Below are 18275 nucleotides of genomic sequence, written 5' to 3'. Positions count from 1 at the left end.
GAACTGTTTACAACAGCTTCGATTTCTCAAATTTGTACCAATCAGCCCATCACTTAAAACGGGTGGACAGTAGTTCTTCATGGCATACTCACCACTCTGTTAATGATTTTAAGAACTACAAAACCCACGATTCTCCCTTTGCCTACAGCCAGCGCATTAACGCCATGGATTCATCTAAACAATGCACCACAAATCATAGCAATGTCGCTTTAAAATGTTTATGAAAGTCAAAACTAAACACGATCCAATAAGCAAATGGCGTCAGGATCGCTATATTAAACCGAACCGCTAGAGAACTAGCGAGTTCACAAAAATACATCGGACAGGAAGTCAGTAATGGGAAAGTGAAAGTGTGATAGCGCACTTAAAAACAAGAAATATTTTACTTCTACAGAGGCACAGGGAGGAGCAGGTAAGACAAATAACCTATTCTATAACCTAAAAACAAATGCTACCGAGTGTGTTTGTCTGTGTAAATGTGTATTTAATGTTTCTCACAACCTTTAAATAAAAACACAGAGTTTGCGGTCTCATGGTAGAATCGCAATTGGCACGTCTGGTGTAGGTCATATAGGCTAACGTTACTTATTTTGAAGACTTACTGCTAGAACTGCTCCTCCTACTGCTTATAGGCTTATAGGGTTATCAGTGAGGGTGGTTTTGGGAATAAGACCATAGGCAGTAGCTTCTTTAGCTTTTAAGCAACCAGTGAGATACTGTATATTCTTGGGCCAAATCTGTTGACCCTGGAACAACATTTTTGTGAGAATATCCTATACCCACCCCAAACCCTAACTCTGTCATTTCCCTGTGGTTTTAGGTACAACAACGGTGTAGAAGCAATCACCTAACCCTAGTTGTGAGCTTAAACTTCACATAAACTGTAAATTTATCTCTCAAATCTGATTGATCGGTTGAAGCGTTATCCCAGGGTCAACAATGATGTTTACCATTTTTTTACTCGTTTTATTTTCAGATTTACGTGTGGTATTATATTGTAAGTCCTAAACACTACAATTTGTTTTTACTTTGGTAATATATGTTCTGTTCTAACTTCAGAAACAAGGCTGTAGTTTTCCTGGAACTAGCATATTTCTACAATAACTGGACGTTTTCATCTGCGTTTCATAATGGTAAGAATCTCTGACTATAGTTACACTTAAGTAGCATATAATATACTTTTAAAAAGAATTCAAAATAGGATGGAAGCAATGAGCTTGTTTCTGACAGGAAGTCACAAGTTTTATGTCATTCATCAATATTGTGGCCAGGTCACTCTGGGTAAAAGAGAGTTTAATCTCAATGAGTTTTTAATCTGGTTAAATAAAGAATGAATGATTCTCATACAAATGTAACGCAGCCCCTAAATTAAACATCCCTAAACAGATGTACTCCGTTCTGTTCCTGGAGACCAACCTTGCATTCAAAATGATCCAGTTTCATACTATCAGTGCTGGGGAAGCTACTCTGAAACTGTAGTTTAATAAGCTACTCATAAGTTAAAGTAGTTAATTCACACTTAAGATACCCATCTGAAAAAGTGATAGCTGCACTACAAGTAACAATCAAAAAGTAGCTAGCTACATTGAAGCTATTTTAGTTCTTTTTTTTTTACAAACATTGTATCCCACATAACAAATAGTGTACTACTATAGCAATAAGCCCCTAGAAGCAGTGGGTTACAGTGCATTTTATAAACCGAGTTCTGCTTCGAGTCGTGCCACAACGCCCTTAGCTGTTATTAAATGCACTTGTAACCTACTGCTTCTTGGGGCTTATTGCTTTTATAAAATGGTTATTTCATATGCGTAGCAAGGTTTCATAAAATATGAAATATAAGCCACTTCTCGCTAGGGATGGGCGATATTATATCGTTTGCGATATACCGGTAGAAATTCCCCACACGATAGGAATTAGTCTTCCCGCGATATAAACGATAAATTCTAGTTGATGACGTCATCCCCTCTCTTTGTAGATATCTTTGTGAGACCCATTCACAGCTCACATGTGAAGTGAAAACGGGTATAGCGGAGGGCGGACGTGAAGCTGAGAAAGAGTTTGCACTAAAGCTCTAAATCTCGTTTAGGTTGGCACTGTAGATGCGTCCGAGTTAATGTTTAGTTTCACTTTCGTTTTATTTAATTCGTTTGTTAAGTATTCGTTGATAGTCATAATGCGTTACACCACAACATTTAGTTTGGCTAAAAGTATTTATTTAAACATTCGTTAGATGTTATGTGCGCGTGCGCAAATAGTTTAGTATGATTTCTTGCTTGTTATATACAGGATGAACGGAGCGTCCCGTGCGCAGCTCGCGCCCACATGTGCTTTCATAGCGACACAGCGCGCACAGCACTGCTGCCTGTTTACATACGGTACAAATGCGAGTTTGTATTACGTTATTTTAAATACGTTTATGAGCGTATAAAAGCATGGATTATTTAATTAGATTTCTTTTACCCGCATTTTTCTGTTCTCTTTCTGTAGCGCGAGTCATAGACAGATTCAGTGTATGTTGCTGTGAGAAGAGAAGGTTCACACAGTTCAAGAGAGAGTGATTGACAGCGTGATGCGATCGATTGTTTCCACCCAACAATAGAATATATACAGTTTTAGGTATGACATGATGTGTTTATTGAGCTTTAGTTCATTTAACTTTTCTTTACTACAACCTTTTGAAGTCGAATCTCACTATTACATTTTATATTTACAAAAACACTGTAGGTATATTTTAGGAGCTGTTTGATTTGGGGTAAGTTTTACTTTTTGATAATATTTGTTTTTCTGAGGGTCTAGACTACATGCAGCTACTATCACTTGACGCAAAAAACAGCGGTGGATGACATTATGGATATATCGTCATTTTTATCGTTATCGCAAGAAATACCAGGAATTATCGAGATAAAGTTTTAGGGCCATATCGCCCATCCCTACTTCTCGCACACGAGCAGATCCTGTGCTTAATTTTCACACGTGAGTGGGCCCTGTTGTAATGGCGGCATGCCGTGTCAGCACATGTTGTGATTATTCTTTCACATGGGCGCTGTTCAAAATGGCGACGAGCCTTTTCACGCACGTGCTCCATGCATTTGTGAGACGCCTTCTTCTACGTGGGAGATCCGTGTTCGATTCCCGCCTTATCCATCACTTCCCATGTCCAAAGTACACCGTAATGTGTTTTACGTGTGCGCTATATCTTATATTATACGGATGTGAAGCGTCTGTAATACCTGTGTAAATCCTTTTGGCTTAAAGGGTGCAGGCTTTCCACCAAGTGGCTTGCGATACTTCCTTGGAAGCAACTCTGCCCATGTGACTGTATGGGTGTGCGCGCCCGCTTTTGCACAGACCTCCAACCCGGAGCTTGTTGTTACTTATGCACGCTGCTGTATCTCTTGTGTCCCAACCTCATATCGGACCCCAGGAGACAGCGCTGAGCGGTGTGTGACCTGAGGGTGATGCTGGTTTGGTGCTGTTCAGCTGTATATGTGCAGCCACACTACCTAGTGTTCTTTGCCTCCAGCTCCCGGCACGGCGGTGTCCTGTTGTATGTTGATACACGTTAGGTTTTCAGTGCTCCTGTATACGCAGTGCTAAGCCCTCTGTATCGAGCAATGGATCTGTGAAGCTTTAAGCTCCCCTGCATGTATGGCAGCTGGTAGAGCTGTGTTATTATGAGTTCACAACGCCCCGATCACTCGGTGCTGTACCCTATCATACTTACAGTATGTTTGAATGGATGATAGATTTGCCTACTACTACTTGCAGTTGGCAGAAAGCGCCGGTGCTGGGAGTGGGCATTCATGAGAGCCGGACGTGGCTCCGCCTTCCAGAGTTACTGCTTCACAATGTTTTCGGAGCTAATGCTCTTGACAACAACTCCCCCCTGGCCGATCCCCCTGGCGAAGGACCTGCTTTCCCAGGGGAAGGGCACGTAACTGCATCCCAGGCAGACCCCTGGAACTTCCATGTCTGGACGGGACGAGGAGATCCTGAGTGGCCCACCCCCTGAGGTGGTTGGGACATCACTCAGGCTGGGGCCTCGGCCACTAGGCGGCTATACGCCCATAAGTGGCGCCTCTTCTCGTCCTGGTGCTCTTCTCGAAGAGAAGACCCGCAGAGTTGCTCGATCGGGAATGTGCTGTCCCTTCCTCAAGAGAGACTGGAGAGTAACCTCTCACCCCTCCACACTGGGAGTGTATGTAGTAGTGATGGGTCGTTCATGAACGATTCGATCTTTTTGAACGAATCTTTAAAATGACTCGGGAGTAACGAGTGTCTCAGCGAGTGATTCGTTCATTTTGTGTTGACCGCGCATGTGCAACATTGTACCAGAAACAGTAATGAAGTTCGTCTCTTGAGTCATCGAGTCCGAGTCCTTTTGTTCTTTTATACCGGAAAGAGAAATGATTAGTTCGTCTCTCGAGTCATCGGGTCCGAGTCCTTATACCGGAAAGAGAAATGATTAGTTCGTCTCTCGAGTCATCGGGTCCGAGTCCTTATACCGGAAAGAGAAATGATTAGTTCGTCTCTCGAGTCATCGGGTCCGAGCCCTTTTGTCCAATGGTAGCTCCGCAGGCAAACCTGCAGCCTGTACCGGAGTCTTCGAGTCCAAGTCTTTAACGTTACGTGACCACTTCCCGGATCATCAGTCAAATGCATGATGTACGTGTTATATGTTGTATTATAGGAAGAAATATTATAAAATTATCAAAAGATATGTGCAATAAACATCTTCTCTAAAACGTACTGTTCTGTTATTCTTTCTGTCAGTATATTCATAAATGTTTCTTGTGGATTTCTGCATGTGTTTTTAATTTATCTTAATAACTAACTATTTTGCATAAGAACTGTGCTGGCAAAATATAAACATAAGCAACACTAGTAAAGTCAGTGTTTATGTCTAATGCATATATTACACAAGTGATCTCTTATTAAATAATTGCACATTTAAATGATTTCAATAGCCTATTATTATATACTTTGCAAACTGCATGAGACTTTTTAGTAAAAAACAACAACCTGTAAACCTTATTGCATACCTGAGTGACCCAAAATTGTTAATGAATTATAAATACATAATTTTACAGAAATGCATCAAAAGCAAGAGTTAAAAACATGAATATTTGTAAGGGAAGTCAGGAAATAAGTTATTTTTGTATGTAATACATTAAACAAGCATCTGTCATATCACGTGACAAGAGAACGAACGACTCAAACCCGAAGACTTGGTAGATGAACTAATCATTTCTGTTTCCGGCACAGTCTGCATAGACTGGCCTATGGGGTTGTCACGTGACAAAAGAACGAACGACTCGGACCTGTGGACTCGGTAGGTGAACTAATCATTTATGTTTTCTGTAAATGCAGCCTATATGGGCAAAATAAGTCTCTAGAGTTGAGCTATAATCCTTTTTGTTTCTTGTACAGATTTCAGAGCTTATATGGCTGTCAGGAAAAAATTTAATAACTGTTTCTCATAACTTGTCCCTAACTACAATATAAGTTATTTCTTATTATATATCTGATCAAAACTAGCATAAATAAACATTATGGGGTAATTTGGCTATTAGCATGCAACATTAATTTAACTCTGCTCAGATGAACGAAATGAACAAAATGACTCGGAAAAAAGATTCGTTCATTTTGCTGAACGAGATTCAAACATCCGAATCGGAAAAATGACTCGAACTTCCCATGACTAGTATGTAGCCGCTACGGCCGCTCATCACGACCCAGTTGCTGGGAAGCCTCTGGGACAGCACGACCTGGTCATTAGGTTCCTAAGGGGCGCGAGAAGGCGACCGCCTCATCCGCGCTCCATACCCTCTTGCGACTTAGGTGGCAGGCCTCAAGAGGCCCCCCCCATTCGAGCCCCTCGGAGCTGCCGCTCTTTCTCACGTCACGATAAAGACGGCTCTCCTGATGGCACTCACCTCCAAGAGGGTAGGGGACCTACAAGCACCCTCCGTGTCCATAGATTGCCTAGAACTCGGGCCCGGTGATTCTCACGTTATCCTGAGACCCTGGCCTGGCTACGTGCCCAAATTTCCCACCACTCCCCCTAGAGACCAGGTGGTGAACCTGCAGGCGCTCCCCATTGGGGAGGAAGACTCAACCCCATCCATGTTGTGTCCAGTACGCGCACTGCGCCTCTACTTGGACCGCACGCAGAGCTTCAGAAACTCTGAGCAGCTCTTTGTCTGTTTTGGAGGTCAGCAGAAGGGGAGGACTGTCTCCAAACAGAGGCTGGCGCACTGGATCGTGGATGCCGTCGCTACGGCATACCGATCTCAAGATCGCCCCTGCCCAGTAGGAGTGAGGCACACTCCTCATGGGCACTGGCTCAGGGCGCCTCTCTGGCAGACATCTGCAGAGCTGCGGGTTGGGCTACGCCCAACACCTTCGCGAGGTTCTAATACCTACTAATACCTAATTTTTTAAGTATGTGGGATTTTTTAAAACAAGTAGAAAATGTGCTGAATGTTTAATTTCATCCAAGGGAAATTAGCAAAACAGTTCGATAGAATTGACATTTGTTTGAAACGTGGAGCTAGGCGTGAGTCAAGCCAAGCCTCGCCCAGTGCTTTGGGCGGCTTGTGCAGTAGTGATGGGTCGTTCTTGAACGATTCGTTCATTTTGAACGAATCTTTAATGTGACTCGGGAAGAACGAGTCGTCTCGGGGAGTGATTCTTTCAATGCGCATGCGCATTGTGTAACATTCTATGGGTCCTGTACTGGAATTAGTAAATTAACTCCGGCTCTGACTGCATTGGTTTTAGCGGTTTTGTCTTTTTCGTTAAGAACGAACGACTCAAACCCGAAGACTCGGGAGGTGAACTAATCAATTCTCTTTCTGGCTCTGACTGCATTGGTTAAGCGTACTTTTCTGTTTCTTATAGCATTATAGTTTTGTATTGTTTGTAATGTGATCAACGTTTGCATAAGTAGTAGATGTGTTAGGAAAGTAACATGTAACATTTTAATTATATTTTGCTAAAATGAACGATATGACTCGAAAAAAGATTCGTTCATTTTGTTGAACCAGACTCAAAGGTCCGAGTGAGTAAAATGATCCGAACTTCCCATCACTACTCGACTTTAGCGGAGCTAACACATAATGTGCACCACATAACCCTTGGCAGTAGCACACAGCACAACTCCCACTGACAGCGCACACCTTACATAGGCTCTAAGACGATTGGATCCCACATTCTGCTACGGGATCCAATCAAAACACTCAGAACTCTGGGGGATACCATACCACCATAGTTTGCAGGAATGCTATGCCACTACACTGAGCAGGGTAGCAATACACATAGCAGAATAACAAGTATAAAAACGGCAAGTGCCGGGGCCGAGCAAGGTAGAAACAAACCCTGTATATTAAGCGCTGGCATGCAGCCAGCGATATAGATTAAATAACACAGGGCTGAGGCATCCGGTGTACATAGTGAGGATAGAAACAGGCGCAACCTGGTATGTTTGCATCCCCAAGCAGTAAAGACAGTGACGGTGAAAGACACTGCCACATACAGTATAAGACACAGGCTCACGCGAGTCATATCCTGAACCGCGAACATGCAGTCATAAAGCACAGGCTCGTGCGAGTGATAGTTGGGGGTAGGACCGCCCCCTTGACCACCTATACGACCTAGCTGACACACAAAGCATAGTCAGACAGCTAGTACGCTGCTGCAGAGCACTGCACAATAGTTATGGGAAGTTCGGATCATTTTACTGACTCATTTACCACGCCCCTAAGCGCAGTCTTGGACCACATTGGCCAGTTACATTTTCATTTCTACTGGCGTTATCAATAAAGGTTTAGAGAAGGGGATTCCCCTAGCGTTTAACGCAATGTCTCGTTCCTTCCTCTCAGGGAACCAAGGTTACGACAGTAACCGGAGACGTTTCTCTGTCTGGTAGGTGTAATAGGTGTAGATGTCAGGCCACTTAACTGGAGGTAATCCTTTCAGTTCATCCTTGGATCCATTGAGTGAGCGCGTACAGGTCGGCCAGGTTCATGGCGTTAAAGTTAACTTTTTCAAAAACAATCGCGGTCCTAGACAGCGTGTGACCTTAAATGTTAAAACTTAATCATATTTTTTCTAGTCATTGTCAAAAAGCAAGCAAACAAAACGTGCTACCTAGCATTAGAAATGCGGTCAGTGGGATCTTTCTGCCTCCAGCTAGGCTCTGCCCACAAAAACGTGTCACAATGTTTAACAGTAAAGGCGTCAATAGCAAATATTAAAGTACTGCAGGATTTCTTACAGGTTATCAGTTGACTATTAACATGGTAGAAAACAGCAGTATACATGAACAACATTTATTAAATACTACATTATACTACAATTTTACCATAGTAAATACTAAAATATACCACAGTATTTCTTCCCTGTGGGATATAACAAATGGCTGAATACGTGTTAAGGAATGGTTTAAGTAAAATATTTGGGGTTTAAAACAACATGTAATACAATTATGATTTTAAAGAGTATTTTTATTTTTTAATAACTATCCACTCCTGTATAGCCTTTATAGGTAATCATCAGATGATCTCTTTTCAAAGAACCCAGAAAGCCGCAATACAAGTATACAGCAATAGATGGCGATAGTGAACAAGTATTTTAGTGAAAATGGTGTCGAGGTCCTTTGCCTGTCCCGTTCCCCTCTCTCCATCAAACAGTTTTGGCTTGCTGTCCACAAATTGAGACACAGCATCGGTCTTCGGAACGAAACCTACAAAGACACAAGAGGAACTGAAATGAGACCGTCTACAGTAGTATACAGAGAGTATTCTGGTGACATCAGTGGGTCAAAGCAAAGACATTTCTGACTTTTTACAACAAATATGCTGACAGAAATTTAATCTTAGAGTATGACTTTTTTCTGTAGGTCAAACTCCTCAACATTTTATCAAATTACCAGCCTTAGAAATATATGAAAGTAACAACACAATAATGCAGCAGTATTATTAATGAAAAACATCATAATATTAAAGCACTGAAAAGGACCCTTTCTGTGTATTATATACTTTTATTCAACTAAAGTTTTGAATGTCTGTTTAAAAATATCCAACCGTTACTGCGCAGAGTTAATCTTGGGATAGCTAAGGCTGTGATGGATTCATTTGTTCTATCCTTCACAGCCTGTGAAAAGATGGGCACATTTTGCAGCTGCATTTGAAAAAGCTTTCGACAAAGGATGGATTTATTAGACTTCAGTTGCGCCTCAGTGACACATGCAGCCTTGTAATGCAGCCTTCAGAGGATGCAGTCTCTATATTCAGATGCAGCAAGTAGTCTCCAGGAACAGTACTGAAAATAATATCAGTGTGATAGCATTTGCATTCAGCTTGCACAACCCCATCACCCATCCTGATCATTGCTGCATTATTCGTATGCCAGGTTCTGATGGGTTACCTGGTGCTTATACCAAAGCATATTTTTCTATCTCTTATATCATATTAAATTCATGTTCTCTCAAAGTATTTCTGGTGGAAATGTCACTACTAAAACCTTAACCTAAATCCTTACTTAAATTATTGTTGCATATGAAATTGCTGCACTGAGGAACAAATGTTTTTTTTTGTTATTTGATAATATCTTCTGGACATACTGTACGGCTTCCAAGGAACAGATTGTGTCTTTAATAGTTGGAAAAAGTAAGTAAAAGCAACACAGAAAAGGGTGTTTATCACATTATTTTTATCCATATATTTGTTATTTTGCAAGTAAAGCAAGTGAATGTGAAAAATGGGTTTACACTGTCATTCTCTCAGTAAACTGAACAGCAGAAAGTGATTCAGTCTCTATCCCAGTGACTAATACAATAATTATTTATTATAGTTCACTTTACATTTTACATTCATCCTTTCAGTGATCATCCAAGTCCAATAATAATTTATTTTCCATACAATCACAACAATTCCAAGAACATTTTAATGCTAAGATTGAAAACTAACACACTTTGTTTTTCATCTTGAAGCACACAAATACTTCATAATTCAGACTGTAAACGCACTTGATGCACCCCAACAAATTTTAAAACATCTCCATAAACGTATACGCGGATTGAAGAGGGTGTATTCTGTGGAGGAGTGTGATGTCATCCTGGATTTCTGCCCCATTGTGTCACGAGCAGGAACTGACATGGAAGCTGCGCTGATTGGACTTAATAGGTGTTCAGGTAATTTAGAGATCACAAAATACATTTGCAGTTAGTAGACATTAGATGCAGATTACATTAAACACATTTTGACTACCTTTTATTGTCCTTAAACAGCATCCAAACCAGCTGTGTTCATGGTTCTCCATCACACTTTTGAACGAGAGAAAATTGTACCCGACAGCAGCAGATTTGTAAACAGGGAAAATACGCTTACAGTGAACTTTCTCTTCTATGAAGATGTTGGGTTACTGAAATGTGCCATTAATGATGATGCACTGACCAAAGTTATTGAGCATGTCAAAGCTCAGGTAATGTCTGACCTCTTTCATTTTTGGAAATCTGTGTGACTGCTATTTATGTAAGGGGGTGACTTAATACATTTTTTATTAATAATTTTTTTAGGGCCCGATTTTAATGATCTAAGCGCGTTGCCTGAAGCGGATGGCGCAAGTGCACTTAAGCATAAAGTATAGTCCAGCCGCATGGCGTAATTTTCTTCATCAGGAGGGTCCGTGGTCGTCCGCACACCCTGTCCGCGTGCAATTGAATGCATAACAGCGTATGAGCGAGAAAAATGTTGAGACAACCGAGTCCACTAGGTGATCAATGAGACTGTGCTCTCTTTTGGAGCCAGTCTCTAGCGGCCAGTCGTTGAATTGCAGTTTAAGTCACTTATTTTGGCTTCACAAGAGAGATCGGAAAGTTGCCGCTTGACCTGAACACACCTCTTTTTCAGACCAGCACGCAAGTGCATTTGCTATTTAAACAACGTGCCGCTGGACGTGAAAATGATAACTGCGTTGGTCCGAAACGAACAAAAAAACCTTGCGTCGCATCGCGCCAAGTGTATGATAGGGCCCTTAATGTTATTGTTTGTTATTTCAACATGCTTAACAGTTTATATTTTTTAAACATTAGCCGTCACATATTGTTTTTTACATGTGCTTTATCTCAATTATTATTGTATATTATTATTGTCCAAAAACTTAAAACACTTAAGTAATAATATTTTTTTCCCTCAGTTCTTTCCTCAGAATCAATTTCATTACAAAGTTCTGCTGAAAAAAATGTTTTGGACTGTGCTGGGAATTGCTGCTGTATATGGAATTACGTGCTATTTGTACAGTACTAGAACAGGTAAGAACATATAACAAGAGTTTAAAGAAATTGTTAAATTGATGAAAATTTTGTCATCATTTGTTATAAACCTGTATACATTTCTTTGTTGTGTTAAACGAAAAGAAAGATATTTTAATGAAGGTTAGTAAGACCTTTTGGGTCACTATTGACTCCCATAGCAGGACAAAAGACTACTATAGGAGTCAATGGTGACCCAAAACGGCTTAGTTACAAACTTTCATTAAAACATCTTCATGTGTTCAGCACTACATAGAAATGAATACAGGTTTGTAACAACTGGAGGGTGAGCAAATTATGATTTTTATGTGAACTGTTCCTTTACTTGATCAGTACATGTTTTTCTGACCTCATTTATTCTTTCATTCAATCAGCTATAAATGTATATTCCTCATTATTTTTGGTTGACTACTAAAAGTTTATACAGTTGCATATACACACTAAAATACATACTGTATATATGCATTAAAAATATATTTGTAAAGAATTTTGTGGAGGTCTTTGTAAAAAAAGCGAACATTTTTCTGCATTATTTTCCACAGGTCCCAGGGATTACCACAAACTTCCGTGAATTCAGAGAACTACGAGGTCAGATGTGACAAAAATTAAAATCTATCGATTTATGGATCAAATTAGCTGTAAAATAAGCATGTTTCCATTATCATATATCATCATAATGAATGTGTGCTGTGGTTAAGCCTGTAATAATATAGATGCAGTATTAAAATTGTTGTTTTGGTACAGCCATGTAGACATACAGTATATAAATAGCCAATGTTTTCGCAGGGGATCATTTTGTGGAAGCCTTGTTTTAGGTATCTGCCCTTGTAACGTAACTCAAGCAGGTGATTTTCTGAATGATTAAGTGAATCTTGATTGTGAAATTATTGGTCACAATTATTGTGCCTGCATGGTTTCAGATACTGATGAATCTAAATATCAATCAAAACAAATAAATCATTGTGTATCCTTGAATATGAATGTTTTATTTTGTAGGCTTTTATATCTCAATATGAGATAAAATGTCATAAATATAGGTTAGAAGTCCAAATTGTACTGTTTGTCTTACCGACTGTCAGTGATGCAAATTGTACATTATGTGCTTTTCACTGTATAAATTTCGACATATTCAATTATAGTTTAGCGACATCTACTGGCTATTCAACACACTCACGATATGGTAAAGACCATAGCAGTGTTTCTCTCTTTTCATTATGGCATTGATTTTGTGTTGTACTAATAAAAGAGGTTCATTTTTGTGTTTAAAATGAGCTTTCCTTACACCTAAACACAAAGTTGTTTGTTATTCTTTTCATTGTGTAACCTATACTCAGTGCATACATTTTATAAGTAGGTCTATCTATGTTTAATAAATATAATAATGCAGGCTATAACATCCTAAAATGTACTGTAAATTGCACATTTTTAGATTTAAGATGAATTGGATGACAGTATGCTTTAAAATTCATGATGTATGCCAAATACAAAAATATGCTTAGCAGTGTTTTGCTTGTGCTGCACACATCACAGTAAATTTTTACAGTACCTAGACAGTGTAAATGAAATGTATATCAAACCAATGAACAAACATGTCTAACCAGAAACATTTTGAGTAATGATATATATGCAATTAATTTCACAACTATTCTAAAAACGAATACTGTAAAATGAAAGCATGAAAATGCATTACCAACGCAAGAGCAAAAAAGTCAAGGTGACAGTGGATTACTCAGAGAATTTGTGCAATATATTTTTTAGGAAATTAAAGAAATCAATTGAGCGTTAGAGCATGTATCCCGAAAGTGAAACAATGTCAAGCATTTGTCAAAATGAAAGTGAAAGTGTTCTTGAACTCTACGACACAAGACTCATAGCTGCTTGACTCACAGCTGCAGATATAACAGGGTAAGCTTTTCGTGTTTTTTCGAAATCTCACTGGAAGTTTTTAGAGGAATTTACATGGATTAACCTAAAATGTGTCAATGTCGTTTTGAGATTATAAATGTACTCATAGACTCATTGGAAATGCTTGGGTGTTGTTGTAGCACAATAGGCGAATGTCATGCGCATTGTTACATATTACACATTTTAGCGCATGACTGTTAATTAGATGACGCAACATTCGCCCCTTTAATGCGCGCTTAGACAAAGTAAATTATGGTTTACCGTTTTAAACGTCAATTCACTGCAAAAGCAAACAACACACGCCTCAATGAGCCACTGAGAGAGTCGTCATGTTTTAAACAACAAGAGGGTGAATAAATGATGACAGAATGTTCATTTTTGCGTTAACTAATCCTTTCATTTATATTCGAGGAAAATGTGCATCATTTCTTTTTCTGAAGTGTTAGAGTAGGCTAGCTAAGATGGCCCCTTCAAAATGGGGCATCCGGGGGAATCTTGCACCAAATTATTAGGTTAGGCCTACTAGAAAGAGCTAAAGGGATACGTTAATAGCAACTCAAAATGTCCCCATGTTTTACTCACCCTCAAGGCGACTGAATATGGTTTTCTTCTTGAAGAATAATGCAGTCGGAGTTAAAATACCACGTATCATTTTACTTCCAAGCGGTAGAATGGGAGTGAATGGGTGTTGACTTTTTGAAGCTCCAAAAAGTGCATCCATCGATCAAAGAACTGCTCGACACGGCTCCGTGGTAGTGCTGGGGGGTATACCGATTCATATCGAATACCGGTGTGTATTTTGGTATGATATGAATTTTCAATATACTGCATTACCGGTTTATGTAGCTTAAACAACGTGCGGAACGCGTAGCGCGACACTGTTTCAGTGGGGTCCCTTTTCACTGTTGCACTGTGACCGGCCTGACCACTGTGGCTGCGTCCTCCTGAGGTCTCATTTGAAGCCTGCTACGTCATCGAGGCTGTCTCGTTTCATAAAAGCAGGTAGGACACTCTGTAGGCACCCTTCTAATGCGACCTACTTTCACGAGAATTCGGAGGACACATGAGCTGTATCCTTCGTTGCTAGAAATAACCCACAATTCTTTGCGTCAGCAAACGTCTGTTATTTGAATAAACAGCTGCACATTCAATCAAATATGTGGTGTTTAAATGTTAACAGTTTACAATTTGTGTCACTTTTTTTAATCTTAGCAGGCATATGTAGTAATAGGTTTACAAGTGTTTAGTGATTTTTAAACGTTTTAAAATAGTAAGGCAAAAAAATTATATTTGTTTAACTCTTTTGATATTGTTTAAAAGTAACCAACTTTTACCTCTTAAATCATGTAGAAATAATTTTAATTAATTTGACAGGTGTGGGAGTGCAACCTGTTGTCATAGCAACATGGTACTTCCTGTTTTCTTTTCTGCCAGTATGTCCTATGAAGGACGTCTCGTTTAATTCTAAGTTGAGAATCCTCCGTGTACCGCATCCTTCAGAGGATGATACCTATGGAGGACACAAGGACGCAGCCTTACGAAACGAGACACAGCTACAGAGAATGCGTCTGTGCTGCGGCACTATCATTTTTCTATACAAACATGCGCTAAACGGACTCGTTTGGATGTTCGCGTGCGCCTCGCGCATGAGCGGTAACGTTACATATTCCGTTCGCGACGCAATGGGAGCGCGCACCGCGCGGCTGAACAGCAGATGACTGTAACACACGTGTAGCAATTGCAAGTTCGCATTACGTTATATTAAAGGGGCCATGAATTAAGACCTCAATTTTAACCTGAGCTTTTGTTGTATAAAGGGCTCGGCATAGTCCAGGCGAATTGCGCTTTCGTTCTGCGTTTGGGGGTAAAACGAAGCTCGAAAACGTTGAGAGACGGTATAGTGTTTTCGAACAATTCAACACCCCTTTGTTTCTGGAGGCGGGGTTTACATGACGCATGCAAATAAAATGACACGTTATTTCCCACAGACCAGGCGGCGCTTCATAACACACCCACCTATTACGTAATGGTAATGGACCAATGGTGGCTCGAGGGTGTTTACCGGCCAACACAAACTTTCCCGGAGAGTTCTGTTTGGTTTGCTGCGGCGACCTAGTGAAACGAATTGTCGTTTGGACCAGATTTTGTTCCAAATCAGGTCACAGACGGTCGTTTTTTGATTTCGAATGTAGTATGCTGAGCCCTTAAGAGGGAATCGTATTCAAGCGAATATCCTGTAAGTGTCAGAACTGAAAACGCCCTTGTTACTGAAATTACAACTGTTATTGACACCAGGCTCAGCGAACGCCAGGTCCTGGAATGCACCTATCTATGACAGGTTGAACACCGCCTCCACAGAAAAATATCAACGACTACTTCTCTAGCCCCGTCCACTGGTTCGCGAATGACTTTAGCCACACATAGTACACACTCCCGCATTTGTGATGATTGACAAACTGGTAACCATAGCGACATATTTTTCGGCTAAAGATTCGTTTTGTCCGTCAGTTTAAACTAAAATGCTGATATGCTCTTTTGCTCTGTTGCAGATTTTAAGAATTTTTGTTCTTATAAAATATATCAACAATTTGCATTTTAAGGTTTGTTTTTGTTTTGTCTTTATTTGCTAATTTTTTCTGTGAAGATCTGGCAACCCTGTCACTTTAGCGAAGGGCTCTCGAGAGCGGCTATCCCTGTGTCATATGTGCAAAAGTAAGGACGTCTTTCACTGTTATATTTATTTAGAGCGACCAAGCAACAAAGGTGCAACATTGTGCAGCGCCTGGTTGTGGAAGAACACGGTCGCTTCCTTCGGATTCTGATATTAGGAATGCGTGGTTGAAGTTTATTTTTAAGTTCGTTCCTGCTCACGTGGGTGAAACATTGAGCATTTGTTCACGTCATTTCACCATTGATTTCTTTGTGAACAAGGCTCTGGATTTGCGGAGAGACTAAAATTAAAAAGCAGTGCTGTGCAGTCAATATTGGATCCGACAGGAATGACGCTGTCATGATTCTGCCTCATCATGTCATGTCTTTCTTGGTCTAGTGGCAGGATCATGACAGAGCCTCATGTTTTGTGTGGCGAGAGGCATGTTATTGTTGGTTCTGACATAACATGCGCTCTCTCCGGTCATGTCTTTGGCCCCGCCCCTCTCGTTTCCTCATTATTGATTGTTAATTATTTCATGCCCAACACCTGTTCCCCTCTTGATTTGATTCCCTATTTAATGCCCCTGTGTTTTCTTTCTTGTGCTGGTTCATTTTGATTTGTGTGGGTGAGTTCCTGTGTTTAGTTTAGTTTAGTCAAGTCTAGTTATTTGTAAATTATGTCAAGTGTTGTCTTTAGTCTTGTCTAGTGTAGTTAGTTTATGTTCCTGTTTACCCTTCATGTTTTCACCTTTGTTCTTTGTATTTTACCCCCTCATGGGTTTTTGTTTTGTCTTTTTATTAAATAAGTCTTGTGTTAACCCCTTACCCGCTGTCTGCGCCTGGGTCCTCTGTCCCCTCACACCCTGTTTCGTGACATGGCGCAGCAATCTTATGTGAGTAAAACATATTTGTACTATGCGTCACTATTGCTTTGTTAGAGATCGTTTGATATGTCCTGATAATGTGTAACCTAACGTTACCTGTCTAACCAAATTCACAGAAGGCTCCAACTAAGTTTACTACGCAAACTGACACAGCAGACATCATATGCGTGTTTTAATGGTAAAATTGTTACTATTTAGTATTCAACTATTCAGACAGACCATGGTATTCATTTTCGGGTGGGTGGGGTGCACATTCTCTTGAAGTTGGGAGCACCAGTGCTACCCATAGATATGGTGCTACCAAAGAAAAAAGTTAATTTCAAGTAGGGCTGAAACGATTCCTCGAGTAACTCGAGTAATTCGAATACAAAAAATCATCGAAGCAAATTTTGTTGCCTCGAAGCTTTGTTTAATACATTTAACTACAGTACACACGGAGCACTGCGTTTCCCCACGGACCGTTATTACTAACGCACAGCCCGCTAAACTCTATTCATGTTACAGGGCTCTCAAGTCTCACGCATTCACCATGAGACACACATTTTAGTCTGTTCACACGCTCACACGTATTTCTCATGCTGATAAATAAGTTATAGCTTATTGAAATGTTGAACTGCTATTTTACTTAGTTTTAGTCTATTTTGCGAGTGAAATTTGTTTTTACGGTAGTCCATCAAACTAGATGCGGACTTGTGGACGCCGAATCCTGTTATTTACACATGCCATCTTGCTGTTCTGCATGTCTGAGTGAATTAACTGCACAGTTTAACGTGCTACACGCGTGATGCTCATAAATTTGTCTGCATCTGCGCTGAATGAGGACACAAACTTCACAGAGTTGCTCTGAGAGTTTATTTCACGAATTTGTTATTGTTTGAGTGAAGAAACAGACANTAGCTTATTGAAATGTTGAACTGCTATTTTACTTAGTTTTAGTCTATTTTGCGAGTGAAATTTGTTTTTACGGAAGTCCATCAAACTAGATGCGGACTTGTGGACGCCGAATCCTGTTATTTACACATGCCATCTTGCTGTTCTGCATGTCTGAGTGAATGAACTGCACAGTTTAACGTGCTACACGCGTGATGCTCATAAATTTGTCTGCATCTGCGCTGAATGAGGACACAAACTTCACAGAGTTGCTCTGAGAGTTTATTTCACGAATTTGTTATTGTTTGAGTGAAGAAACAGACACTAAAAAAATAAGCGTCTTCCGACAACCTGCCAAAATAAAAGTCATAGGCTATTGTAAGAACCTTCCATGATGACCTCCAGGCCAACAGGGGGCGATCCTTTCCAGATTCATTCTCAACGCTGCTCTAATCAAGCTTGATGTGCTACACCTGGGTTTTAACCCTATTTAAAGGGACTCACGTTATGACTCATTGTTCAGTCTTGAGCCTATGCTACCTGTTTGTTGCGGAAGGTAATATTGTAGTAGACTATTGTTTTTGGATTGTAAGTTTACCTTGTTTGAATACTGCTTTCGTTTTTGCTGGAAAACTCTTGACTCCTTGTTT

The 18275-nt window shown here is 40.2% G+C and overlaps 1 protein-coding gene across 1 annotated transcript; it reads left to right on the top strand.

Moving 5' to 3' along the window:
• Nucleotides 1–368: 368 nt before the first annotated feature.
• Nucleotides 369–12621, top strand: LOC130570880 (uncharacterized; the record flags this gene model as incomplete). The annotated part of the gene is made up of 6 exons (XM_057361345.1): nt 369–412; nt 1060–1133; nt 9995–10195; nt 10292–10485; nt 11200–11314; nt 11857–12621. Coding segments are annotated over 6 exons (657 nt in total), but the record flags the coding sequence as incomplete, so codon positions are not given.
• Nucleotides 12622–18275: the final 5654 nt, after the last annotated feature.

Source organism: Triplophysa rosa, linkage group LG2 (genome assembly GCF_024868665.1).
Source record: "Triplophysa rosa linkage group LG2, Trosa_1v2, whole genome shotgun sequence".
Lineage (NCBI taxonomy): Eukaryota > Metazoa > Chordata > Actinopteri > Cypriniformes > Nemacheilidae > Triplophysa > Triplophysa rosa.
This window is presented reverse-complemented; position numbering and strand designations above follow the sequence as displayed.